The sequence below is a fragment of the Scyliorhinus torazame genome, chromosome 3 (genome assembly GCF_047496885.1).
Source record: "Scyliorhinus torazame isolate Kashiwa2021f chromosome 3, sScyTor2.1, whole genome shotgun sequence".
Taxonomy (NCBI): domain Eukaryota; kingdom Metazoa; phylum Chordata; class Chondrichthyes; order Carcharhiniformes; family Scyliorhinidae; genus Scyliorhinus; species Scyliorhinus torazame.
The window spans coordinates 73,068,299-73,095,524 of record NC_092709.1 but is presented as its reverse complement, the minus strand read 5'-3'; the positions used below and the strand labels follow the sequence as shown (position 1 = coordinate 73,095,524).

The 27,226-nt window shown below is 52.9% G+C and overlaps 1 protein-coding gene across 2 annotated transcripts in view; it reads left to right on the top strand.

The window, feature by feature from the left end:
• Positions 1-27,226, top strand: part of gucy1b1 (guanylate cyclase 1 soluble subunit beta 1) — a 182,260-nt gene that overhangs the window by 118,530 nt on the left and 36,504 nt on the right. For both annotated transcript variants that reach the window (XM_072495799.1, XM_072495800.1), the window contains exons 10-11: positions 4,539-4,776; positions 19,926-20,066. In XM_072495799.1, coding sequence (XP_072351900.1) covers positions 4,539-4,776; positions 19,926-20,066 — 379 coding nt within the window. The remainder of the gene's footprint in view (positions 1-4,538; positions 4,777-19,925; positions 20,067-27,226) is intronic.

Genomic DNA, 27,226 nt, shown 5'->3' with positions numbered 1-27,226 from the left:
ACCGGATATTCGGCGGGGGGGGGGGGGGGGGGGGGAATCGCGGCGCACCGGATGGCGGGCCCCCCCCCGGCGATTCTCTGGCCCGCGATGGGCCGAAGTCCCGCTGCTGGAATGCCTGTCCCGCCGGCGAGAATCAAACCACCTCTCTTACCGGCGGGACAAGGCGGCGCGGGCGGGCTCTGGGGTCCTGGGGGGGGGGGGGGGCGCGGGGCGATCTGGCCCCGGGGGGGTGCCCCCACGGTGGCCTGGCCCGCGATCGGGGCCCACCGATCCGCGGGCGGGCCTGTGCCGTGGGGGCACTCTTTTCCTTCCGCCTTGGCCATGGTCTCCACTATGGCGGAGACGGAAGAGAGCCCCTCCACTGCGCATGCGCGGGGATGCCGTGAGCGGCCGCTGACGCTCTCGCGCATGCGCTGCACGGCAAAGTCAGTTCCGCGCCAGCTGGCAGGGCACCAAAGGCACTTTTCGCCAGCTGGCGGGGCGGAAATTAGTCCGGCGTGGGCCTAGCCCCTCAAGGTGAGGGCTCGGCCCCTCAAGATGCAGAGAATTCCGCACCTTTGGGGCGGCGCGATGCCGAACTGATTCACGCCGTTTTGGGCGCCGGTCGGCGGACATCGCGCCGATTGCGGAGAATCCCGCCCCTGTTCTGTAACCAATCTTATCACCGGCACGCACAGCGACTGACTACCGACATTGCTGCCCCAGTATCGAGTTCCATGAAGATTGGGTGTCCATTAATTGGCAGGGAGATCTGGGTGGGCGCTACTCTTGGCGCAGCCATGCAGTGCAACTATTGGTAGATGCTGTTATTGTCTTCCACATAGCAAGTCCTGTCATGTGGGGGACTGTCGTACCTGGTGAGTCGGCGGGTGGTTGATCCTCGCTGGCTGGTGGTCGTATTCCTGTTCCTCCTGGTCGGGGAAGAATGTCCGGCGGGGTTCCTGGCCTTTATTATGGCTGTCCATGTTCTTCCGGTAGGTGTCCCATTGTCAGGAGCCAGCCTCCTCAGTTTAGCTGAGTATGATTTGCAAAAAGCAAATTACTGCGGATGCTGGAATCTGAAACCAAAAGAAAAAATGCTAGAAAATCTCAGCAGGTCTGGCAGCATCTGTAGGGACAGAAAAGAGCTAATGTTTCGAGTCCAGATGACCCTTTGTCAAAGCACTTGTTTTGATTGGTACTTGTTTTGGCATTCCAGACTGAGCCCTGCCAATCCCTGGAGTTCCTGGACTCCTTCTTCGGCGCTGCTTTCTCTGGCGATGGCTACCTCCACCGTACGGGTCCAGGTGGGCCTCAGCTAGTAATTTCTATTGTGTGACCGCATCGGGGAGTCCACAGACCAAATGTTCCCTGAGTGTCTCATTCAACTGCATTGCGGAGTCCACACACCAAATGGTCCCTGAGTGTCTCAGTCAATGTCGCTCCGAATTCGAAAGCCTCAGCCAGTTTTCAGAGGTGGGCCAGGAGGTCACTTACCGACTTGGCTTGAGCCCGGGCAGCAGTGTGGAACCGGAAACGGTGTCTGATGAGCTGTGGGTTTGGGTCGAAATGCACCCCCACCACAGCCACCAGTGCGGCGAACGACCAGGAATCTGGGGCGTCCGGGTGAGCCAGGCTTTTTAATCACACTGTGGTGGACCCTCCGCAAGCTGTCCGTAATCACATTTGTTCGGAAACAATAGTTCATGCGTTCCACATATTGCCCTCAATCATCTGTACCTGCGTTAAAAGGTTCCTGCATTACTATGAGCGGCATTTCAGCGATTAGTAGTGGGGCCTGTTGAAGCCTAAACATAGAACATGGAACTGTACAGCACAGTACAGGCCTTTGGCCCACGATGTTGTGCTGAACTAGTCTGAAATTAAGATCAAATCAACCTACTCCCAATCATTCTAGTGCACTCCATGTGCCTATCCAATAACCGCTTGAAAGTTCCTAAAGTGTCCGACCCCACTACCATAGCTGGGAGTGCGTTCCACGCCTCAACCACTCTCTGAGTAAAGAACCTACCTCTGACATACCTCCTGTATCTTCCACCATGAACCTTATAGTTATGCCCCCTTGTAACAGCTACATCCACCCGAGGAAAAAGTTACTGAACGTCCACTCTATCTATCCCTCTCATCATCTTCTACACCTCAATTAAGTCACCTCTCATCCTCCTTCACTCCAATGAGAAAAGCCCGAGCTCCCTCAACCTTTCTTCATAAGACCTACCCTCCAATCCAGGCAGCATTCTGGCAAATCTCCTTTGCACCCTTTCCAGTGCTTCCACATCCTTCCTATAATGAGGTGACCAGAACTGCACACAATACTCCAAATGTGGTCGAACCAAGGTCTTGTACAGTTGCAGCATAACCTCACGGTTCTTAAACTCAATCCCTCTGTTAATAAATGTTAACACACTATAGGCTTTCTTCACGGCTCTATCCTCTTGAGCAGCAACTTTCAGAGATCTATGGACATGAACTCCGAGATCTCTCTGCTCCTCCACATTCTTCAGAACCCTACCGTTAACCCTGTAATCCGCATTCAAATTTGTTCTACCAAAATTAATCACCTCACACTTATCAGGGTTAAGCTCCATCTGCCACTTTTCAGCCCAGCTCTGCATCCTATCAATGTCTCTTTGCAGCCTACAACAGCCCTCCACATTATCCACTACTCCACCAATCTTGGTGTCATCAGCAAATTTACTAACCCAACCTTCAACTCCATCATCCAAGTCATTGATAAAAATCACAAATAGCAGAGGACCCAGCACTGATCCCTGTGGTACACCGCTGATGACTGGGCTCCAGGATGAAAATTTACCATCCAACATCACCCTCTGTCTTCTATGTGATAGCCAGTTACTGATCCAATCGGCCAAATTTCCCTCTATGCCATGCCTCCTTACTTTCTGCATGATCCGACCATGGGGCACCTTATCAAACGCCTTACTAAAAGCCATGTATATGACATCAACTGCTCTACCTTCATCTATGTACTTAGTTATCTCCTCAATGAATACAATCAAACTTGTGAAGCAAGACATACCCCTCACAAATCCGTGCTGACCATCCTGGATTAAGCTGTATCTTTCCAAATGATCATAAAACCTATTCCTCAGGACCCTTTCCAATAATTTACCTATGACCGAAGTGAGACTAACTGGCCTATAATTCCCAGGGTTATACCTATTCCCTTTCTTGAACAAGGGGACAACATTTGCCTCTCTCCAGTCTTCTGGCACTATTCCTGTAGACAGAGAATCCTAGGATATATCCCATCAGGTCCAGGGGACTTATCTATCCTCAGGCTTCTCAAAATTTCTAGGCTCACAAGATGAGCTGGGAGCATAGCAACCGGTGTCGACGGCAGCTCCACAGAATCTTCGGTGCCAGTGTTGAATCTGCGATAAGCAGAATGCATTGACAATGATAGAAATGAAAGAACAAGGGTCATTCCAATACAATTACGATGCCCCTCCACTCCCCGAAGGGTCTCCTTCCCGACCTGCACCTCGGCCAGGGTTTTCATACAGCTGGGCCTCTCCTTATAAAGGGAAAGCCCCGCCTCCTTAAAGGGGAAGTCCTGCATCCCTTAACGGGGAAGTTCATATTCCAGGGAGGTCATGGGGAAATTGTATGGTCCTGATCCTGGGATCGCCATTGAGGTTATAACACTTGCACAAGGTCTGATCCCTACGGGTACTCGCTCCCACTGCCGCCCCCTGCCTTTCCATCATGAACCCTACCCTCTGTCCGCACCTCCCCATAACTCACCTTACTATTACCGTCATGACACCACCTGCATTTGCCTGGTCCTGGACTTCGGGACTTTGACTCAGGGGACTGCTTATAGTCCCAGTCCTGATCACTGCTGATGCTGACACTGCTGCAGGGAACCCCCACCATCGGAAAACACTGCCCAGTGATTCTATTCTCTACTCTATATTCCTCAAAAAATAATAAAAGCATTTTGAATTTCAATATCTAAACCTAGAGGAATTGCCAATCAGACAAACCACCAAGTATATTTCTGTGTCAATTATATAGCTTGGTACCTCACTCCAGAGTTCTACCAGCAGACTAAAATAAACTGTCCGGGGAACATTTGTAATAGGTTTTACTTGGAATGTGTTCTGTTGTGACTTATTAAAAAAAAAAAATTTAGAGTACCCAATTATTTTTATTTTCCAATTAAGGGCTTATTTAGCGTGGCCAATCCACCTAACCTACACATCTTTGGGTTGTGGGGTGAAACCCATGCAAACATGGGCAGAATGTGCAAACTCCACACGGACAGTGACCCAGGGCTGGGATTCGAACCTGCGTCTTTAGCACCGCAGTCCCAGTGCTAACCACTGTGTCACATGCCGCCCTGTGACTTATTTTTAATACCTTCAATTTGTGCTTATATTAAAGGAGTTCGTACTGAGCTAAAAGTAGACAAGAATTGCTAATCTTTACCATTTTCACAGTTTGTTTTTCAATTGATAAAGACATTTGAAATGTTTAGGATGTTTTGAAAATATTTCATTCATCTCTTTCAGATTGCTGTATTCAGTTCTTCCCCATTCTGTTGCCAATGAGTTAAGACACAAGCGTCCGATTACTGCTAAACGGTATGACAATGTAACCATCCTTTTCAGTGGAATTGTTGGATTCAACACATTCTGCAGTAAACATGCCTCTGCCGAGGGAGCTATGAAAATTGTCAACTTCCTCAATGATCTTTATACAAGGTTTGATATCCTCACAGATTCACGCAAGAATCCTTATGTGTATAAGGTGGGTTGAACAATTTTTATTTGGCTCAATTTAGAATTAACAATTGGATTTCTGCGCAGTATTGTCTAATACAAAACTCTGCTGGTGGGAACGAGTGGCACGATTTGAAAATTACATTTCCGCAGGACAGCTCTGGATCCTGCTGCGTTCAGAATGTAATGCAATTTTCAGTGGTACAAGGGTCGACTCGACCAACCATGAGTTACTTGCTAAGTTACTTGCAAAGCTGATCAAAAGGCCTCCATCGCAGATTGGGATTTAGACTTGGCAAGCATGGGAGCACGTCTGGAACACATCAGGGTAGATTTGGCATGCAGCTAGCAGTGAGCTTTCAGGGCAAATGGAGGCACTGGCCTGATCCCATACTTCTCCCTGGGCAGCCATCTCCACAGCAAGCAGCAGGCCCATCATGGTCGTCCTTCCCTGGAGGGCAAAACAGTAAAAGGGGGAAATTGGAATACTGCTCTTGTATATATTAAAACGGAAAGCCAGGAAAATGGAGAAATAGAATGCTGGCCTGAACTGTGTTTTCCTCCTGGGTTGCCTTTTAAAAGGCCCCTTGATGACTGTTCCACCTCCAGAATATGTGCAGTTCTGCTGATTGACTACTGAGCCTGGCTCCAGCCAATTAGACCATTTAAAAGTGGATGCAAGGCAGGGTCAGGACACTGGCAGTAGAGGAGCAGATATGTCGACAATGTCACTGAGGTGTTTAAAAATAATAATTATAGGATAATTATATTAGGAGATTTCAACTTCCCCAACATTAATTGGTATAGACATGGTGTAAAGCGTTTCGAGGGGGCGGATTTCTTGAAATGTATTAAAAGAGCTTTTTATGTCAATATGTGGAAGGTCAAATAAGGGGCAGTGCAGTGATGGATTTAATTCTGGGGAATGAAGCTGGACCGGTGTTGGAGGTGGCAGTGGGGGAGCATTTAAGTGATAGCGACCACAACACAGTACGATTTATGTTTACTATGGAAAAGGAAAAAGATGGTCTGCAAAAAATGGTTTTGGCTTGGGGAAGGCAGATTATTAGAATAAGGCAGGATCTGGCCAACGTAAACTGGGAACGCTTCTTTGGGAAAATCTACAGCAGAGCAGTTTAGAAGAAAATGGTAAGAAGTCTTACAACACCAGGTTAAAGTCCAACAGGTTTGTTTCGATGTCACTAGCTTTCGGAGCGCTGCTCCTTCCTCACGTGAATGAAGAGGTATGTTCCAGAAACATGTTTACAGAAACATCGAAACAAACCTGTTGGACTTTAACCTGGTGTTGTAAGACTTCTTACTGTGCTCACCCCAGTCCAACACCGGCATCTCCACATCATAAAAGAAAATGGGGAGAGTACAGGCTCGTGGGGTGGCATGGTGGCCCAGTGGTTAACACTGATCCCTTACAGCGCCTGGGTTCAATTCCGGCCTTGGGTCATTGTGTGGAGTTTGTACATTCTCCCTGTCTCTGGGTTTCCTCTGGGTGCTCCGGTACCCTCCCACAGTCCAAAGATGTGTGGGCTAGGTGGATTGGCCATGCCCATCGCTTAGATTATGGGGTTACAGGGATATGGTGGGGTGGATGGGAGAGTGCAAACGGGTACTTCATTCAAAGGGTCTGTGGAGACTCAGTGGGCCGAATGTCTTCCTTCTGCACTTTCGGGATTTTATCATATGACTCTATGATATGAACATGTTCCCTTTAGGTGTAGGTGCAACAAGTCGTTGTTTTTCTTTAAGGGCAGCACGGTAGCATTGTGGATAGCACAATTGCTTCACAGCTCCAGGGTCCCAGGTTCGATTCCGGCTTGGGTCACTGTCTGTGTGGAGTCTGCACGTCCTCCCCGTGTGTGCGTGGGTTTCCTCCGGGTGCTCCCCTTTCCTCACACAGTCTAAAGATGTGCAGGTTAGGTGGATTGGCCGTGATAAATTGCCCTTCGTGTCCAAAATTGCCCTTAGTGTTGGGTGGGGTTGCTGGGTTGTGGGGATAGGGTGGAGGTGTTGACCTTGGGTAGGGTGCTCTTTCCAAGAGCCGGTGCAGACTCGATGGGCCGAATGGCCTCCTTCTGCACTGTAAATTCTATGATAAAAAGTCCAGAGAACCCTGAATGTCGAGGAATATTCAGGACTGGATGAGAAAGACAAGAGAGGCTGCTCGCAGGTACAAAGGGAACTAATCAGTGTAGGCCAGAGTGGAATATAGAAAGTGAAGGGGGAAAGGGCAGCACGGTAACACAGTGGTTAGCATTGTGGCTTCACAGCGCCATGGTCCCAGGTTCGATTCCCGGCTTGGGTCATTGTCTGTGCGGAGTTTGCACATTCTCCCGTGTCTGCGTGGGTTTCCTCCGGGTGCTCCGGTTTCCTCCCACAGTCCAAAGATGTGCAGGTTAGGTGGGTTGGCCATGCTTAATTGCCCTTAGTGTCCAAAAAGGTTAGGAGGGGTTATTGGGTTACGGGGATACGGCGGAAGTGAGGCCTTAAGTGGGTCTTTGCAATCTCGATGGGCCGATTGGCCACCTTCTGCACTGTATGTTCCAAGTCTATGTCTATGACTCTGTGACACAAAACTGAACTGTCAGCCAAGTTCTCGACCCAGAATTGAAAATCCAGCTTGGAGTGTCAGTCAGTGGGAGTGTTTCTCACAAAATCAGCTACAGAGATGTATACACCTAGTTTGCTGTGCCTCAATCTGCAATCACAGAATCACGCAGCACTGATGGAGGTAATTTGGTCTATTGTACCTGTGCTGTCCCCTCGAAAGATCTATCCGAAATGAAATGAAAATCGCTTATTGTCACAAGTAGGCTTCAAATGAAGTTACTGTGAAAAGCCCCTAGTCGCCACATTCCCACGCCTGTTCAGGGAGGCTGGTACGGGAATTGAATCGTGCTGCTGGCCTGCCTGGGTCTGCTTTCAAAGCCAGCGATTTAGCCCTGTGCTAAACCTGCCCCAATTAGCACTCCCCTGTTCTTTCTCCATAACAGCACAATTGTTTTCCTCTTCAGGTTGTTATCCAAGTCATTTCAAAGTTACTCTTGGGTTTGTTTACATTCACTTTCAGGTTTGGCAATCCAGATCCTTGCTTAATGTTGGCCTAGGTCTTCCGAACTCCAGACTGTTGGAGACGAGACTTAAGACCCAAGATGCACATCAGGTCTTGCCGAAGTCCTGATGTGTTGACCTCCTTGGGAATTGGCTGAGAAGTTTGCACTTCCGAAGGGTAATTCACCTGCTCCCTGGGACTCTCCACTAAAGAAAACAATCCCAGCCAATCCAGTTCCTCTTCATTGCTCAAATTCTCCACCCCAGGCAACATCCTGGTGAATCTCCTCTGCACCCTCTCTAGTGCAATTACACCCTACTTTTAGTGAGGCAATCAGAACTGCACAGATAATTCTATTCTGTCTTGAATGCCTTGCTTGAAATTGCCACCACCACATTCCAGATCCAAAACACACATTATGTGAGAAAGGTTTTTCCTCACGTCTCCATTGTTTTTTTGCCAATTACCTTAAATCTGCGTCCACTTCTCCATCTTTTCACCAACAAGATCGGTTTTCCTGATCTACCCTGCCCAGACCCCTTATAACTCTGATTACCTCAACCAAATCTCCTCTCAATCTTCTGCCCTCCAAAGAGAACTGTCCCAAAGTCACCAATCTAAATACATGACTGAAGCTCCTCATTCTTGGAACCATTCGTGTGAATCTTTATAAACCTTGAGCGGGATTCTGTGATCCTGAGGCTAACACGGCCTCAGGATCAGCATGGCACTGGAGCGGTTCATGCCCTCCAGCTGCTGATCCCGGCGGCATCCGTGCATGTGTAGTGGCACCGGCGCCAACGCGCGCATGCGCAGTGGCTTCCTTCAACGTGCCGGCCCCAACGCAACATGGCGCAGGACTACAGGGGCCGGTGCGGAAGAAAGGAGGCCGCCAGCCAGAGAAGCCAGCTCGCGGGCCAGGCCACATCGGAGGCCCCCCCCGGGGTCGGGTTCCGAGAGCAGGCTCAGAGCTGGTGTGAACGGCGCCGATAATCCTGGGCCGATAATTGACGGGCCGGCCCCGTAGAGCGGCCCCTAACCGGCACTGCGCCAACCACGCCAACGCCAATGCTGCCGATTCTCCACTCTGCAGAGAATCATGTGCCAGTGGCATGGTGCGATCCGTGCCATCGCGGGGATTCTCCGGCCCGGCCCCAGGCTGAGAGAATCCTGCCCCTTGCTTTTTTGGCTGTATAAATAGGGGCATAAAGCAATTATCCCATATTGTATTTTTTTAACAGCCTTATGAAATTCTCTTAGTACCTTTTATAGATACATTCTTAGGTCACCCTGTTCCTGCAACCCCTTTAAAATTATGCCATTTTGTTCACATTGGCTGTTCTCAGTTTGTATTCCAAAATGCATCTGTGATAACCAGCACGAGGACCGAGGGGGATCACTAATCGATCTCCCCATGGGGCTCGTAGAGTACAAATTCCCATGGTAGCAGTCCCACCCAGCTGGGACTCAATAGTAAGCCCTCGAAATGCTGCTCCCAGACCCGGATCGGGAGTTCCGATAGTCCCAGGCTGGGAAAATAGTGTTGCCCGCCATGGTAGCAGCTTTATCTTTTGAGTTAAAATAAATCTGTTTAGCCTTCTTCTTCGTGTTTCCTAGATTACTACAACATCATTTGACATTTTTCTGCATCACATTTCACCTGCCATAAATTCAGTTCACAAAACAAAGAATTGTCATTTTCTAGCGACTGTTAAAAAGATGCTTTCAAAAGTTCTGAAACTTTAAAATTTAAAAGGCTGATTGTTTCTCTGGATATATTCCCTGGGGCAATAAAATGAAATGAAATGAAAATAACTTATTGTCACAAGTAGGCTTCAAATGAAGTTACTATGAAAAGCCCCTAGTCACCACATTCCAGCGCCTGTTTGGGGAGGCTGTTACAGGAATTGAACCGTGCTGCTGGCTTGCCTTGGTCTGCTTTCAAAGCCAGTGATTTAGCCCTGTGCTAAACAGCCCCTGTTATATACCATCAGTCAAATATACCATCAGTCAAACATATCTTTCACTAGAAAACAAATTGGGGCAATACCTTTAATCCAGAAGGAACTATGACCACATCTTTAGGATACCATCATTCTGGCATCACTTTACCTCCATAAAGAAGATGGAATGCCAGGGGCGGGAATTTCGGTTTCTGAGACTAAGGACGGGATTCTCCCTTCTGGGGGCTAAGTCCCCACGCCGGCGAGAAAACCGGCGCCAACAACTCCGGAGTCAACAGCCCCTGAAAGTGCGGAATTCTCTGCATTTTCGGGGGCTAGGTGGACGCAGGAGGGGTTGGCGCCGCTCCAGCCGGTGCTGAAGGGCTGGCACGAATTCGCACGTGCGCGGAACGGCCGGTGTATTTTCACGCACCGGCCCCCGGGCAATATGGCAGAGCCCTACAGGGGCCCGGCACGGAAGGAAGAAATGCCCCCATGGAACAAGCCCACCAGCTGATCCCTGGGCCCCGATCGTGGGCCAGGCCACCGTGGGGCCCCGCCCCCCTGAGGTCATATCCCCTGCGCCCCCCTGAGGGCCGCCCACGCATACTCGCCTGCCAGGTTCCTGCCGGTGCGTGAGTTGAGTGATTCACGCCGGCGGGACTGGCCAAAAATGGACGGCCGTTCGGCCTATCAGGGCTCAGAGAATCACTGGGCGGGGAGGGGGGCGCTGCTAACGGCCCCTGACCGGCGTGGCGGGAATCCCGCCGTCATCCGAAAAACGGCGCTGGAAAATACGGCAGCCGGCGTCGGTGCGGCGGGGCAGGATTCGCACCTCCCTCCGGGGATTCTCCGACCCAGGGGGATAAAAACTGCCAATGAACCTGGATCGATTCAGCAACTGTGGAGGGGCTAGCACGTGGAACACAATCGATTCCAATGAAAAACGGTGCGGGATTCACCAGGTCCGTGATTGACACTCGGGAGGCTGACAAGCTGCAGCTGCATATACATATTAAAATCCCCACACACACTCATCCCAGACAACAAGATGGCACCAACTAGCCATGTTTTCCATCCCTGGCGGGACTTTTGGTTGAGCAGTGGCGACAGAGGCAGAAAACAATTTGTTTTGTGCTGGGCTTTACATCTTTGCTCCCACTATGCTCCACTGTCCAGTTATAACCTGGGAAATTGCTCCTGCCCACATGTAGACAGTTGTATGATACTTAAAATGCAAATGATAAAAAAACAATTTAAGTCATGTTTTTTGTTAGTTGCATTGCAGGAATGTTAGGAGAAGGGGCTGTATGTTCATCCCCCAAGTCTAGTAAGTGTATTGACTTGAATATGGTCCACTGCAAGCACATAGGCAACTTAGGTGACAGGGGCATTCTCCTTTTTAATTATATTAGTGTTAAATATCCCAATGACATCTTTTTGAGGTAATCAGCCTTCTTGGCCCAACTGCTAAAAGTTCCTTCTCCCAGATTGCTGTGACTCCCCAGCACAGGCCAGTGAGCTTGATTCTGATAAAGTAAGTACGCCCAACACCAGAAAACTGCCCACGTTCATTGTGACATAGTGTGGGCAGAAGTGTCCGCCTGCTTCACCTTTACTAACAACGTGATGAAAGAAATGGAAAGCCAAAACTACCATGACTAGGCTGCACTCAAACTGACTTATACATGTTCCTGAAGTTTTTTGGGGGGGTCACCCCATCCCCGCTGCCCCTTATACCCGCAAATTCCCTTTGTATCCCCTTGTGCTTGAAGGCATTGATGTTTGATTTTATATGTACCAGCAGCTGTCCAATGCTTTGCCCAAGTGGTCAATTTTCAAATGAAAACCCAGGCAATAAAGCCACAAACTGTGGTTGTCTATTGCCTGTACTTTCAGCTCGATGGATGCTGTTTCGGGTCCAAAATGGTGTCTATGTTGTGTGTGCACACATCTGGCTGTGCCAGAGTTAATTTTGGTAAGAGCATTACTGCATATGCAGGGAGTGTGCACTAGAAGTCTGCAAAGTAGACAGATAGTTACATCCGCTGACATTAGAGTATTGATTTCTCAACAGTGGTGCCATTTTTAATCTGAATGCAGCAACTAATGCCCTCTCTTAATCTTACACAGTTGAAAATAGTGTCTTCTTGATGCTGCAATAAAAGTCACCACAAAACAAATATTTCAATCTCACTTTATAACTTGAACACCAATTCAATTCATTCCACGTGCTATCAAGAAATGACTTAAGGCAGTGGATAATGCAACGGAAATGTGTCTTGACAACACCCCAGCAATAATACTGAAGACATATGCTCTAGAACTATTCATACCTATAACCAATCTATTCCAGTACGCAACAAAATCCAACAGTGTTGAACATTGCCCAGATATGTCCTATCCACAAAACACACAACAAATCCAATCTGGCCCATTGCTGCCCTAACATCCTCTCTCAGTCATCAGCAAAGTGACGGAAGATACACAAGATGTACTGCAGCAACACATGACCTCTACCACTTAGAAGGACAAGGATAGCTTACACAGGGAACATCACCAGCTACAAGTCGTCTCTAAGCCACATACTATCTCAATTTGGAACTACATTGCCATTCCTCTCCTGTCACTGGATCAAAATCCAAACGGCACCGTGAGAATACCCCCACACATAGGCCGGGTTCTCCGCTTCAGATTGTAATTTTTTTGTCAGCAGAGAATCGGGACTGTGTCGCACTGGCACTAGGATCGCCGCCGGGTTGTGATACTTGTCATGATATTCAAACACACACATCATGATGGACACACTAACAGGCAAATCAGAGTACACAACACCACAACCAATCACAGACAAGAACACCAACCACATAAAAAGCACGAGCACGACACCTGGAGGTCAGTAGGTCTGGGGAGAAGGGAACAGAAAGAGCTGATGAAACACCACAAGCAGGGAGCCCCCCACGTGCAGAGTGCAAAGACCAAGTTGTAAATAGTGAGTTTAAATAAAGAAGTGTTGTACCATATGCAACTGTGTTGGCTCATCTGTGTGTCAGAACACCCAACACCACATGGTACAGGAGTGGATCGATACCTGCCTACTAACCTGCCATTCTGGACATGGACCACACCGGCAAACCGCAGCCGATGCAAGTCACGGGGAACCTAGGCACCAACTGGAAGCTCTACAGGCAGCGATTTGACCTGTACATCCGTGCCACCGAAAAACAGAATGCCTCGGATGATTCGAAGATTGCAATGCTCCTCTTCTACGCAGGCCCCCACCCGAACGATGTCTTTAATTCACTGGTGTTCGAAGAAGGCGAAAACCAGGCCAAATATGACACGGTCATCCTCAAACTGGACCAGCACTTTCAAACTGAAGTAAACGAAACTTTTGAAAGATACATCTTTCAGCAACGCCTGCAAGGTAAGGAGGAGCTTTTTCAACCCTTTTTGACGCACCTCCGGATTCTAGCGCAGTCCTGCGGTTACGGCACCACTACAGAGTCCATGATCAGGGACCAGATTGTTTTTGGCGTTGCCTCTAGTGGCCTACGCCAGCAGCTTCTTAAAATAAAGAGCCTCACCTTAGCGTCTGCTGTGGAAGCCTGTGTCCTCCATGAAAATGCTACCTGCCGTTTTGCCCGATTTCAGGCGTCCGAGTTGGCACGGAGGGGGTCCCCAGCCGTCGAATCGGCAAGCCAGGCCGCCCACGACGTTGAACGCATCCAGGCCGTCGATTTCTTCCCGCCCCACGGCCCGGACGACAGCGGCCGCTTCCCGCGCTTTTCGCGGTCTCCCGCGCAGGTGCGCGCCAAAAATAACGGCCACAACGAGGGACGCACTGCGCAGGCGCGCCCACCGCAAGATCGCACTGCGCATGCGCAGTGGCGCAACGAACGCCGTGACGTCATGACGTGCAGAAATTGTGGAGGTCTACACTTAAAAGGGCAATGTCCTGCAAAATACCGACAGTGCAACAGATGTGCCATGATAGGCCACTACGCAGCCCGCTGTCGTGCGGCTCAACCCATGGATCCGGCGCATCCTCGACAACCTCGCACACGAGTCAGGACCGTCCAGCCCACGCATCAAGACTTCCAATTAAGTGATGCAGATGACCAGGATGACTTCCGAGTTGCCGTCATTGATGTCAACAAGGTCAATGCCATCAATCCAGACGATGAGTGGTGTGCCACCCTGACGGTCAACCGATCGCGCGTCGCCTTCCGTCTGGACACCGGCGCATCCGCCAACCTGATTGCTTACTCTGCAGTCCAGGCCATGAAGGTCAAACCACCCATCACACCATCCCGGCTTAAGATGGTTGACTATAACGGGAACGTTATCCCGTCCATAGGATCTTGCCAGCTACAGGTGACTCACAAGAGGTACACGGCCACACTCCCCTTCGAAGTTGTGGGCTCATCAAAGGACTCGTTACTGGGCGCACAAGCGTGTAAGGTCCTTCACCTGGTACAGCGCATCATGTCTCTCTCTCCAGATGAGATATCCGACTTCCCGGATGCTGAGTTCCACGCGAATCTCCATTCCCTCCTCGCTCACAACCAGGAGGTTTTTGAAGGCATGGGGACATTGCCACACACGTACAAGATTCGACTCAGACCGGACGCCATCCCTGTCGTTCACGCACCTCGCAGGGTTCCTGCGCCTCTCAAAGACCGCCTCAAGGCACAACTGCAGATTCTTCAGGACCAAGGGGTCCTATCCAAGGTCACGGAGCCCACGCCATGGGTCAGCTCCATGGTCTGTGTAAAGAAGCCCTCTGGCGAGCTCCGTATATGTATAGATCCAAAAGATCTGAACAACAACATCATGCGGGAACACTATCCCATCCCGAAACGAGAAGACCTCACCAGCGAGATGGCGCGAGCCAACATATTCACTAAATTGGATGCGTCCAAAGGATTCTGGCAGATCAAACTGGACCCGGCCAGCCGAAGACTATGCACATTCAACACCCCGTTTGGCAGATTCTGCTACAACCGGATGCCATTCGGCATCATTTCGGCATCTGAAGTATTCCACCGCATTATGGAACAGATGATGGAAGGCATCGAAGGGGTACGTGTATATGTGGACGATATCATCATTTGGTCCACCACTCCGCAGGAACACATGCATCGTCTGCGACGTGTCTTCACCCGCATACGGCAAAATGGCCTGCGTCTCAACCGTGCGAAGTGTGCTTTCGGCCAGACGGAGCTGAAATTCCTCGGGGACCACATCTCAAGGTCCGGGGTCCGTCCCGATGCAGACAAGGTTAGCGCCATCACAGCCATGCCACGACCGGCTGACAAGAAGGCTGTCTTAAGATTCCTCGGCATGGTCAACTTCCTTGGGAAGTTCATTCCCAACCTGGCTTCTCATACAACAAACATGCGCCATCTCGTAAAAAAATCGACGGAATTCAACTGGCACCAGTCGCATCAGCGGGAATGGGAGGAGCTCAAGCACAAACTGGTCACGGCACCAGTGCTGGCCTTCTTTGACACGACTCGCCCTACAAAGATCTCAACAGACGCCAGCCAATCTGGTATTGGAGCGGTACTCCTCCAAAAAGACAGCACGTCATCATGGGCCCCGGTTGCGTATGCCTCACGAGCCATGACCCCTACCGAACAGCGCTACGCGCAAATCGAAAAAGAATGCCTGGGCTTGTTAACTGGACTGGACAAGTTCCACGACTATGTGTATGGCCTGCCACGATTCACGGTCGAAACTGACCACCGCCCCCTGGTCAACATCATTAACAAAGACCTGAACGACATGACTCCTCGCCTCCAGCGCATCTTACTCAAACTCAGGAGGTACGATTTTGAACTGATCTACACTCCGGGGAAGGAACTCATCGTGGCGGACACTCTTTCCCGAGCAGTGAGCACACCGCCAGATGCAGAGGGGTTCGTGCGTCAAATTGAGGCACACGTGACTCTGACAGCAGCAAATATGCCAGCTGATGATCCTAGTCTGGCCCACATACGCGCAGAGACGGCGACTGACCCTCTGCTGCAGCGAGTGATGCGCCACATGACGGAAGGGTGGCTAAAAGGGCAGTGCCCCCAGTTTTATAATGTGCGAGATGATCTCACCAATATAGACGGGGTCCTTATGAAATCGCATAGGATCGTCATTCCACACAGTGTGCGCCAGATGATTCTTCGTCAACTACACGAAGGCCACTTGGGCGTCGAAAAATGCAGACGAAGGGCCCGGGAGGCGGTATATTGGCCGGGTATTAATGAAGACATAGCCAACATGGTGCTCAACTGCACAACCTGTCAGAGGTTTCAGCCAGCGCAACCTCCGGAAACACTTCTACCACACGAGATGGTGACGTCCCCCTGGGCGAAGGTGGGTGTTGACCTATTTCACGCGCTCGGCAGAGATTACATTGTTATTATAGACTACTTCTCAAACTACCCGGAAGTCATGCCTCTCCATGATCTGACGTCGTCCGCAGTCATTGGGGCCTGCAAGGAAACGTTTGCTCGCCATGGCATTCCAAGGACTGTCATGTCAGACAATGGACCTTGTTTTGCCAGCCGTGAATGGTCGTCCTTTGCCGCAGCATATGGTTTCACTCATGTGACATCCAGCCCTCTGCATCCACAATCGAACGGGAAGGCTGAAAAGGGTGTCCACATCGCAAAGCGGCTCCTGTGCAAGGCGGCTGATGCCGGATCGGACTTTAACCTTGCCTTGCTGGCCTATCGATCGGCCCCGTTATCCACGGGCCTCTCGCCAGCGCAGCTACTAATGGGTCGCTCCCTCAGGACGACGGTACCTTCCGTCCTGGCACCGACAACAGACCATGAGGCGGTTCTTCGGAACATGCAACTGCAGCGTGATCGCCAGAAAGGGCGGTACGACACACGAGCGACGGACCTGCCCCCCCTGTCCTCCGGAGACAAAGTACGCGTCCATCAACCGTATGGTGGCTGGTCAGCACCGGCCGAAGTCCTCCGACAAGTGGCTCCCCGCTCGTTCCTGGTTCGCATGCCGGATGGTTCCGTGCGTCGCCGCAATCGGCGCGCCCTTCGCCGACTTCCACGCTCACAGCCACACAACACGCCAGATCCTCAACAGGCTTCCGAGGATGACTTTGTGGAGCTGCCGCACATCACGCCCTTTCCATCGCCACCCATGGCCATGCCTGCACAGCAGCCGGTGGTTCTTGATCCACCCTTAAGGCGGTCAACCCGAATTCGTCGCAAACCCATTAGAATGGACTTATAATACAGTTCATATGCTTAATAAGTTGGACAATTTTACATGATAACCTGTTGTTGTTTATCGTTCCAGATGTCGTCTGACTGGGCAACTGATCAAATTTTTTTTTTCTTCTTCTCTCGTTCGCATTTCTGTTATGTTATGGTACAACTGGATTCATGTGACGCACTCGACATCGCCCCATGTACATAGTTCCGTCATAGACACATGCTGCACACGACACACACACACTCTTAGATGCACTCACGTCACGATCATATTTATTACCACGTAGGCACATATCTTTGTAAAAAGGGGGGATGTCATGATATTCAAACACACACATCATGATGGACACACTAACAGGCAAATCAGAGTACACAACACCACAACCAATCACAGACAAGAACACCAACCACATAAAAAGCACGAGCACGACACCTGGAGGTCAGTAGGTCTGGGGAGAAGGGAACAGAAAGAGCTGATGAAACACCACAAGCAGGGAGCCCCCCACGTGCAGAGTGCAAAGACCAAGTTGTAAATAGTGAGTTTAAATAAAGAAGTGTTGTACCATATGCAACTGTGTTGGCTCATCTGTGTGTCAGAACACCCAACACCACAATACTGATGGCTTGACTATGCAAAAATGTGCATAGTGCCGAACATGCCAGTTTCCCTGCAGTTATTGGGGTTGGGCTGCCATTTTGAACCCGCGCCCAGATCTCAGCATCCAGGGACAGGACCTCTCCCGGGGGGCTCCCCCCCCCAAACACAAAGCAAATGTTCTCTCTCTCTCCCCCCCCCCCCCCCCGCTGACAAGTGGAGCACCCCCAACCTCTCATCAAGGAGGGGCATCTTCCCCCACCACAGGAATAAACGGTTCACACCCCCACACCACGCGTGCATGAGGGTGATCGGACGCCCCCCCTACCTATCCCCCTCAGTCCCCTTTCAGCTCCCTCTTCAGCCCCCCTTAAACACACTAGCTTCAGCTACCCCCCAATCTCCCCTTCAGCCCTCATTTCAGTCACGCCCCCTGGCATTACCAAAGGAGCGTTGCCCCCTGGCGTGATGGCACTGACACTCTAGCAGTGCCTACCCTGGCATGATAGACCCTGAGTGGAGTCAAGGGAGTCAGCTGATTGCTCATGTCCCACTCTGCTGCTGCCAGGCTGCAAAGGGAGAGTTCTCCCAAAGTGCTTTCATTTACACTTTTCTAACAGCAGAAAGCACTTAACATTGCTGAAATGGTCAGCTTGTGTCAATCAGTACAAGAATGTTTATAAACATTGCGGTTAGGATCAATGGAAGGTACTTCAGATACATTTAAGCATGAAGGGAAAGAAAAATAAACACACCTCCTGGCAGCTGAGTTTAAACCATTAAGCAGTCAATAAAGGGCCAGTTAAACTGCTGCACTGTGAAATTGAATGAATACGTCCCATTTCAAATGGTCCCAGAGGATTATAAGCCTTTCTAAGTGCTGTGGAGCTTCACGGAAGGCTCAGACACAATAGGGCTGAGGGAGCAGATGTTAGGAAAGGGAAAATATTTCTAGCTTGAATTTTCAATGAACTCTTTGATCTGTTCATCAGCTGTCAAACAGAGAAGTTCAGAGCGAGAAGGTCACTTCAGATTAACAGATCAAACAAATGAAGAATTTGAACGGACGGTTGCCTGTGATCACCATGCCAAGAGTGATGTTCACTTTGCCCAATGCTGAAAGGGGCAATCCAGACAAGGAACCCCATCCTGGGGAAGGGTCCCGTGGTCAACCCCTTTCCCACAGCCTGAGCCCACCCAAACGCAGGACCCTTGGGGGACCTACCATCTGCAGCCTGGCAGTGATAGAGGGGCATGTGAGCAATGAACAAAGAACAAAGAAAAGTACAGCACAGGAACAGGCCCTTCAGCCCTCCAAGCCCGTGCCGACCATGCTGCCTGACTAAACTACAATCTTCTACAGTTTCTGGATCCGTATCCCTCTATTCCCATCCTGACTGACCGGACTGACCCCTTGACTCCAGTCGGGCTCCATCATATCAGGACTATGTTTGGTAATACTTACACCAAAACGTGCCTGGGGGAATTCCCGGTGTGGGGCTGGAACATAGTGGGGATGGTTCAGATTTAGGCTTCCAACCCGTTAATTGCATTCCAATAAATGTCAATCAGCTGTTTGCATGTTCCCGCCGGTGCGACCAGAACTGGAGACTGGGAATGGGCCTGCAACCCAGCGGCAATTCAATTTAGGCTAATGCAGGATTCTTCGCCTGATCGGGATTCCCGATTTTAGTGCGGGTAATTCCCGATCTTAGGGCTCAGGTCACCTTGGGGCCCATGGGGGACGTGGTGATGTGGTGAGTATGTGGGAGTGAGAGACTAACTATATATATATATGTGTGTGTGGGGTGTGTGTGTGGTGTGTGTGCGTGTGAGTGATTCACTCACTATGTGTGTATATGGGAGTGATTGATGTAACCTACCACATTTGAGACTCACAACGATAAAAACAGATCTCCCCCTGCCCTCCCTGTGGTGGTGGCCTTGGCTGTTTCTGTGCTTTTTTTATTGATTTATTTTTTAATGGGTGTGAACATTCTTGTTGAGGTGCCCTCCCAATTACTTGCTTTGTCCTACAGCCAGATACCCCTCTGAAGACTAAAAGACATCTGACTGACTCTCCAACTTCGGAAACCAGCCCTTAGGTTGCCAGCGAATCAATTTCCGTACCAATTAAGGGCACAACCACTTGAAAATCTAAACTTTAATCAGGTTCCCTTCGAAGGCAGGTTTCCGATGCAAAATAACACCTAACTCCTCTTTCATGCCTCTGTGGCAAAGAAAATCTGCCAAGTATCTCCTAATTTTAATTTATTTGTGATTTTATTAAGCAACATTTAAAGGGGCCATTCATTTTTCTTATTTCTTCAGGTGGAGACAGTTGGGGATAAGTACATGACTGTGAGTGGTCTGCCAGAGCCATGTGTCCATCATGCTCATTCCATATGCCACCTTGCTCTGGACATGGTGGAGATTGCAGGGCAGGTGAAGGTTGATGGGGAACCTGTAGAGGTTAGTTTTGCAAAATTGTGAATTTACAAAAGTTGATCTTACTCACCTTTTCTGTCATGTATTTAATATTCTAGTTGATCTTCAATGACATTGTCGTGGATTTCTTGCTGCTTCACTGGCTTTTTTCCATTATTTCTGTCTCACTTAATTGTGCTGCCTATATAAGCCATACATATTTTATTCCATTGTTTTTCTAAACTAGATATTATCATTTATGATATTAGCTAAATATACTTTTATGAATTATAAAGCATTAACCTTTAAAATGTTTAAAATTCAGCCAGGGTTCCTGTTGCCTGAGAGTCTGGCCCTTTTCCACAGCTGTGGTTCATGGCCAAGTGTCCTTGGAGAGGCTGCACGTAGTGTCCTGTTAGCCTAGCCCCAGCGAGACCTCAGACTTAACTAAATTTCCAAGTCTATCGCTGGGCGCCACATCCTTGACCGACCTGCAGCATCTACCACTCCTAATGTGGAACTGCCAGCTAACCAGTCCTCCTAGAGATCTGGGGCGTCATTCTCCGACCCCCCAGCGGGTCGGAGAATGGCCGTTGGCCGCCGTAAATCCCGCCCCCGCCGGTTGCCGAAGTCTCCGAAGGGAGAAAAGTCGGCGGGGCGTTAATGGCGCCGCTGACGTCGGAGAATGGCACGAGTCTGCGCAAGGCAGCCGATTTTCGGCCTGCCGATATTCTCCCTTCCGGATGGGCCGAAGTCCCGTCGACGTGATGACCGTTCACGTCGACGTAAATTAAACCTCCTTTTCATCGGCGTGAACCTGTGCTCCACCAGCGTTGAGGTGAGTGACGGCCTGGGGGGTTGGCCGCTGGGCAGGCGATGGCGTGGCCGCAGTCTGAATGTGTGGGGAGAGGTGTGTCTCGGGTTGTGTGTGTGTGTGTGCAGCGGGGGGGGGGGTGGTTAGGGTGGGCTGGGCTCCGGGGGAGTGCCGGGAGGGGGGTCCGTGCCGGGGAGGAGGATGGGGGGTCCGTGCCGGGGAGGAGGTTGGGGGTCCGTGCCGGGGAGGAGGATGGGGTCCGTGCCGGGGAGGAGGATGGGGGGGTCCGTGCCGGGGAGGAGGATGGGGGGGGGGGGCCCGTGCCGGGGAGGAGGATGGGGGGGTCCGTGCCGGGGAGGAGGATGGGGGGGGGGGCCGTGCCGGGGAGGGGGATGGGGGGGGGGGTCCGTGCCGGGGAGGGGGATGGGGGGGGGAGTCTGTGCCGGGGAGGGGGATGGGGGGGTGGGGGGTCCGTGCCGGGGAGGAGGTTGAGGTCCGTGCCGGGGAGGAGGATGGGGTCCGTGCCGGGGAGGAGGATGGGGGGGTCCGTGCCGAAGAGGAGAATGGGGGGGTCCGTGCCGGGGAGGAGGATGGGGGGGGGGCCGTGCCGGGGAGGGGGATGGGGGGGGGGGTCCGTGCCGGGGAGGGGGATGGGGTGGGGGGGGTCCGTGCCGGGGAGGGGGGTGGGGGGGGGGGTCCGTGCCGGGGAGGAGGTTGGGGTCCGTGCCGGGGAGGAGGATGGGGGGGTCCGTGCCGGGGAGGATGGGGGGGTCCGTGCCGGGGAGGGGGATGGGGGGGGAGGTGTCCGTGCCGGGGAGGAGGTTGGGGTTTGTGCCGTGGAGGAGGATAGGGGGGTCCGTGCCGGGGAGGAGGTTGGGGGGGTCCGTGCCGGGGAGGGGGATGGGGGGGCAAGTGAGTTGGTCCACCTGGCCAGGTGCCAGCCTCCAACAGTTGGACCCATGCGGTCCATGCCACCTGGCTGGGGGGAAGGAGGGGATATTGGCAATGATGACATGTCGTCGTTCACCCCCCACTCCCCCCCCCTTCCCCCCCCACCAGGCCGTCATGTTTTCCGATCATCCAGTGATGTTGGCCGCCGTGGCGGCAGCCGCTAATGTCCATGTTGCCCTGGATGAGGAGGATGAGGAGGAGGAGGAGGAGCGTGCCAGAGAGGCGGCGCAGGCTGCCGCAGAGGGGCAGGCGGCAGCCGCCCAGGCTGGAGGGACACCTGACCGACAGGACGAGGAGGGGGAGGAGGACGTCGCGGCCCCACGGCAACGGAGGCACCCGAGGGCGCCCCGTGTGTACCGGCCCCGGCAGTCATACCAGGACCTCACGGACCGGGAATGCAGGAGGAGACTCCGGATGAGGCGAGAAACCGTGGCACACATCTGCCACCTGCTGGCACACCTGTCACCGCGTGGCACTGGCGGGGAACACCCTCTCCCCGTGTCCGTCAAGGTTACTGTTGCCCTGAACTTTTATGTAACGGGGTCATTCCAGGCACCGAGTGGGGACCTGTCCGGCATATCGCAGACATCGGTGCATCCGGGCAGTGACAGATGCCCTATATGCCATGGCGCACCGCTACATCCGCTTCCCTGTGGACCGGGCCAGCCAAGAGGCCCGGGCAGTGGGCTTCTCTGCCGTGGCCGGGTTCCCCATGGTCCAGGGCGCGATCGATGGGATGCACGTCGCCGTGCGGCCACCTGCAGATAACAGGGCCGTGTTCACCAATAGGAAGGGGACCTATTCGATGAACATACAGGTGGTCTGCGACCACCGCATGATGATCCTGCAAGTCTGTGCCCGTTACCCAGGCAGTGTACACGACTCATACGTGTTGTCGCGGTCATCCATCCCCGGCATGTACGAGGGACGCCATCCCCGGCTGGGGGGCTGGTTGCTGGGCGACAGGGGCTACCCATTGCGATCGTGGCTGATGACGCCTGTACGGAGGCCACGCAATGAGGCGGAGAACCGCTACAATGATGCCCATGTAGCGACAAGGGGAGTGATAGAGAGGTACTTTGGCGTGCTGAAGATGCGTTTCAGGTGCCTTGACCTCTCTGGGGGCGCCCTCCAGTATCGGTCAGATAGGGTCGGCCGCATCATTGTGTTGTGCTGCGTCCTGCACAGCATAGCCCAGCAGAGGGGCGATGTGCCGCAGGCAGAGGAGGGCGGAGTGGAGGAGCGGCAGGAAGAGTCGCAGTCCTTCCCGGATGAGGGGGATGGGGGCAATGGTCAAGGCAGACGGGCTAGACACAGGCGGGTGGCTGTCCACCGTTACCGGCTGGCCCAGCGGGCACGGGACAGACTGATAGCCGCCCGCTTCACTGACTAGATGGGCGTGGGAATCGGGTAGTATGGCCACAGACCGCACACCATGGCACCAGCCGACCACCCACACCCCCCACCCATCCACCCACCCAGCACCCTCACCCCCCTCCCCAACCCCACCCACCCCACCCGCATGCACACCCCCCCCCATTGCTGATCCACCTGCGGCACAACGGCCGGGCTCACACAGTTGCGGGTGGACGCGTGTCTATTGCAGACCATGGCTCCACATCGTTGGACTATGTCTGGCCCATGGCCACAGTACCACCATCCACCGGGACCATCCCTGCATGCGGCTGTGACACTGCAGCGCACGGTCCCGTCCTCTGCCCGGGGGGATGTTGATGGCGGCCCAGGGGGAAGGGGGCAGACTCACCTGGGGCTGAGGTAAGACCACCCCTCACACACACACTTGCGCTCAACGTACATGACACCCCCGCACGCTTTGGACAGAGCACAAAGGCAGCTTCTGTAGGTGTAACATTGACTTTAATAACCAAAGGAGTTCATGCACGTGCCCTAGCCCCTAAAACTCATCTGTGCCCTGCACCCGTGCCAACTTACTCAGTGTCTAATTGTTTGGCCTTACGGGCCCTTTGACTACGTCTACGTGGTTCCCCAGACGGTACAGCAGAACTGGAGGTGGACTCCTGTGATTCCTGCCCTCTGACACTGGATCCCTTTGGCGGCCGTTTCCTGGGGCGTCCTGGCCTAGATGGGCCAGGCTGCAGCCCGGGCGACTGGGATGGCGAGCTGCCAGCCTGTCCTGCCCGTTGCCCACCCGATGCACCTGGGACGGAAGGGGGGGAGTCCGAGGTGTCGCGGTGTTCCCGGACCTCCCCTACAGGGGCACCCGGGACGGACCACACCACCTCCTCCTCCCTCGGGGTGCCCGATGGCCCCGAGGCCTCTACATGGGTGGGGGATGCGAACGGACTGGCCATCCGACGCCCCCCCGGCAGCTGGCGCTGCCAGTCCTGGAGGCCCGTGCTGGTATCGACAGGGGTCTGCAGGTTTGCAGCCATGGAGCCCAGGGGGTTGGCAAACCCTGTCTGTGACAGTGCGATGCCGGCTCGCACATGGCCACTGGCGCCGATGCCCTCAGCGATGGCCTGCAGAGACTGGGACATGGCCTGCAGAGACTGGGCCATGGCGTGCTGAGACTGGGCTATGGCCTGCTGAGACTGGGCTATGGTGTTGAGCGCCTCTGCCATCTGGCGCTGGCACTGGCTCATGGCCTCCTGTGAGAGGGCAGCCATGTCCTGGGCCACAGACGCCGCCTCCACGGAAAGCCCCAGGCCTCGCAAACCGTTCCCCATGTCTGACACCGTCGCACCCATTGCCTCCACCGCGGACGCCACCCGTGCGGTGTCGGCCTGGGTGGCACGCATGACCGGCACCACTTCCAGCTCCTGGACGCGGGTGGACTCCTCCACCTGCGACTGCAGCCGCCGCAAGCCGGCCGTCACCCTCTTCGCTCGTCTCCGGGTCGGTGGTTGCATCGGATCTATGTGTGGGTGTGGAAACTCCAGGAACCCGAGATCCATCTGGGCGGCAGATGTTCGCTTGGGCTGGGCTGCCCTCCAACCGCCCGGCCCGTCTGCTGCTCCTACCTCCACCTGCTGTACCGGGACGGCTGTGTTGTGCGCACCAGTGAGTGTACCAGACGCCTCATCACTAAAGTGCCCAACCGAGGTGAGTGTTTCTGCGATGGTGGAGGGTGTTGGTGACAGCAGTGGCGTTGTGTCGTGCTCTTCGTCCCACTCTGATTCCATGGCACTTTGGGGTGAGGGTTCGTCTCCACCCATCCACTCTGAGTCACTGTCCGGTATTTCGTCTTCCTGGGTAGTGCTGTCCCGGGTAGGGGTGCCCTGGGTAGTGCTGTCCCGGGTAGGGGTGTCCTGGGTAGTGCAGTCCCGGTTAGGGGTGTCCTGGGTAGTGGTGTCCAGGGTAGTGGTGTCCTGGGTAGTGGTGACCTGGGTAGTGGTGTCCTGGCTCGGATGTGACGGGGGCCTGTGGCTGCCCCCCTCGTCGCTGGGTGGCACATGCCTGCCTCGTCGCTCCCGCACGTGACGGGGGTGTCGTCTCCCTGTTGCTCCAGGTCTCTCCGTCTCCCGTGGTGTGCGAGGGGCATCCTGTGGGCATCGCATGCCGGAGGGTCCGGGTCTCTCCGTCTCCCGTGGCCTCCGAGGGGCATCCTGCGGGCGGTCTGCATCTGCGGGGATGGGTGCCTCGACGTTTGCTCCTGCGATACACAATGAAGCATGCATGGTTAGACACGCAGGCAGTGATCAGGTGATATGGGGGAGGGGGGATATGGGGGAGGGGGGATATGGGGGAGGGGGATATGGGGGAGGGGGAATATGGGGGATATGGGGGAGGGGGGATATGGGGGAGGGGGGATATGGGGAGGGGGGATATGGGGGATATGGGAGAGGGGGGGGATATGGGGGAGGGGGGATATGGGGGAGGGGGGGATATGGGGGAGGCTCACCCTGCCTGCTCTGACGAGGTCGTTCACCTTCTTGTGGCACTGGGTGCCTGTCCGTGGTGTCAGGGCCGCAGCGGTGACGGCCTCTGCCACCTCCCTCCACAGACGCCGGCTGTGGCGTGGGGCAACTCTGCGGCCGTGCCCGGGATACAGGGCGTCCCTTTACTGCTCCACTGCGTCCAGGAGCGCCTCCACATCCCGTGGCTGGAACCTCGGGGCTGAGCGGCGGCCAGCCATCCAGTCGGGTGTTCCGGTCGGGTGTTCCGGTCGGGTGGGGGGGGAGCAGCGCAGCCTTATGAGCCATCACGCCGTGTGGCGTGTATGACGCTGCACGGCGTGAACCACGTGCACAAGCGCGGATCCCGTCACGTCGCTGCTAGCCCATTTTGGGCCGGAGACTTTCGACCCATTTTTCCGACGTGACGCAAGTCGGATTTGCGCCGTTTTTTGAGCTGATCGGCGGACTTTGCGCCGATAACGGAGAATTTCGCCCATGGTCCGGGATTCCCCGTTGCTAGGGAGGACGGAGAATTTGGTGCTCAGCCAAATCTCCCATTCTCTGCAGCGGGACCAGCGAATCCCGCTGCCGTAAATGGACGGAGAATCACACCAGCGATCTTCTAATCTCAATCCTAAATTACCTGCCCCTTATTCTGAGACTGTGTCCCATGGTTCCGGACACCCCAGCCAAGGGAACCATCTTTCCTGCATCTTACTTGTCGAGCCCTGTAAACATTTGTGTATTTGAATGAAATTGCCTTTCGTTCTTTTTAACTCCAGAAACTTTCATCTTAACTTAAAGAAGGCAAGAAACCATACTTACAAGCATGTTTTAAACCTTTTTCATCTCCAAGTTTGTGGAACTAAGACAAGCCCAAATATATAACCTGATTTTTAAATCAGTCTATTTAATCTTTCCTCACAGGACAATCCTTCAATCTAAGGAATTAATTTAGTGAACCTTTGTTGCACTCCTCCATGACAAGTATATCTTTCCTTTGGTAAGACCAAAGCTGTACACAATACTCCAGGTGCAGTCTCACCAAGGCTCTATATAATTCCAGTAAGAACAGCCCATCGTCCCAAGAATTAGTCTGGTGAATCTCTGATGCATACCCTCTATGAAAACCACATTTTTCCTTTGGTAAGGGGACCAAATTACCCAATTTTCCAAAAGCAGGCTAACCAAGATCCATACAATTGAAGCAAGGATGTAGTCAAGTTCTCTTGCGATAAAGGCCAACATACCATTTGCTTTCCTAATAGCTTGCTGAACCTGCAAGCTGGCTTTTAGTGACTTATGAACAAGAATACCTAGGTTCCTTTAAGGCAACAACATTTCCCATCTCTCACCATTTGAGAAATACTCTATCTCTATCCAACCTACCTAGGTGGATAACCTCACGTTTATCCACATTATATTCCATCTACCATGTCCTTGCCCACTCACCAAGCCTGTCGAAATCCCCTTGAAGCCTTATTCTCAAACTCAAATTTGTACCTATTTTTGTGTCGTCTGCAACCTTGGAAATATTACATTTGATCCCCACATCCAAATCA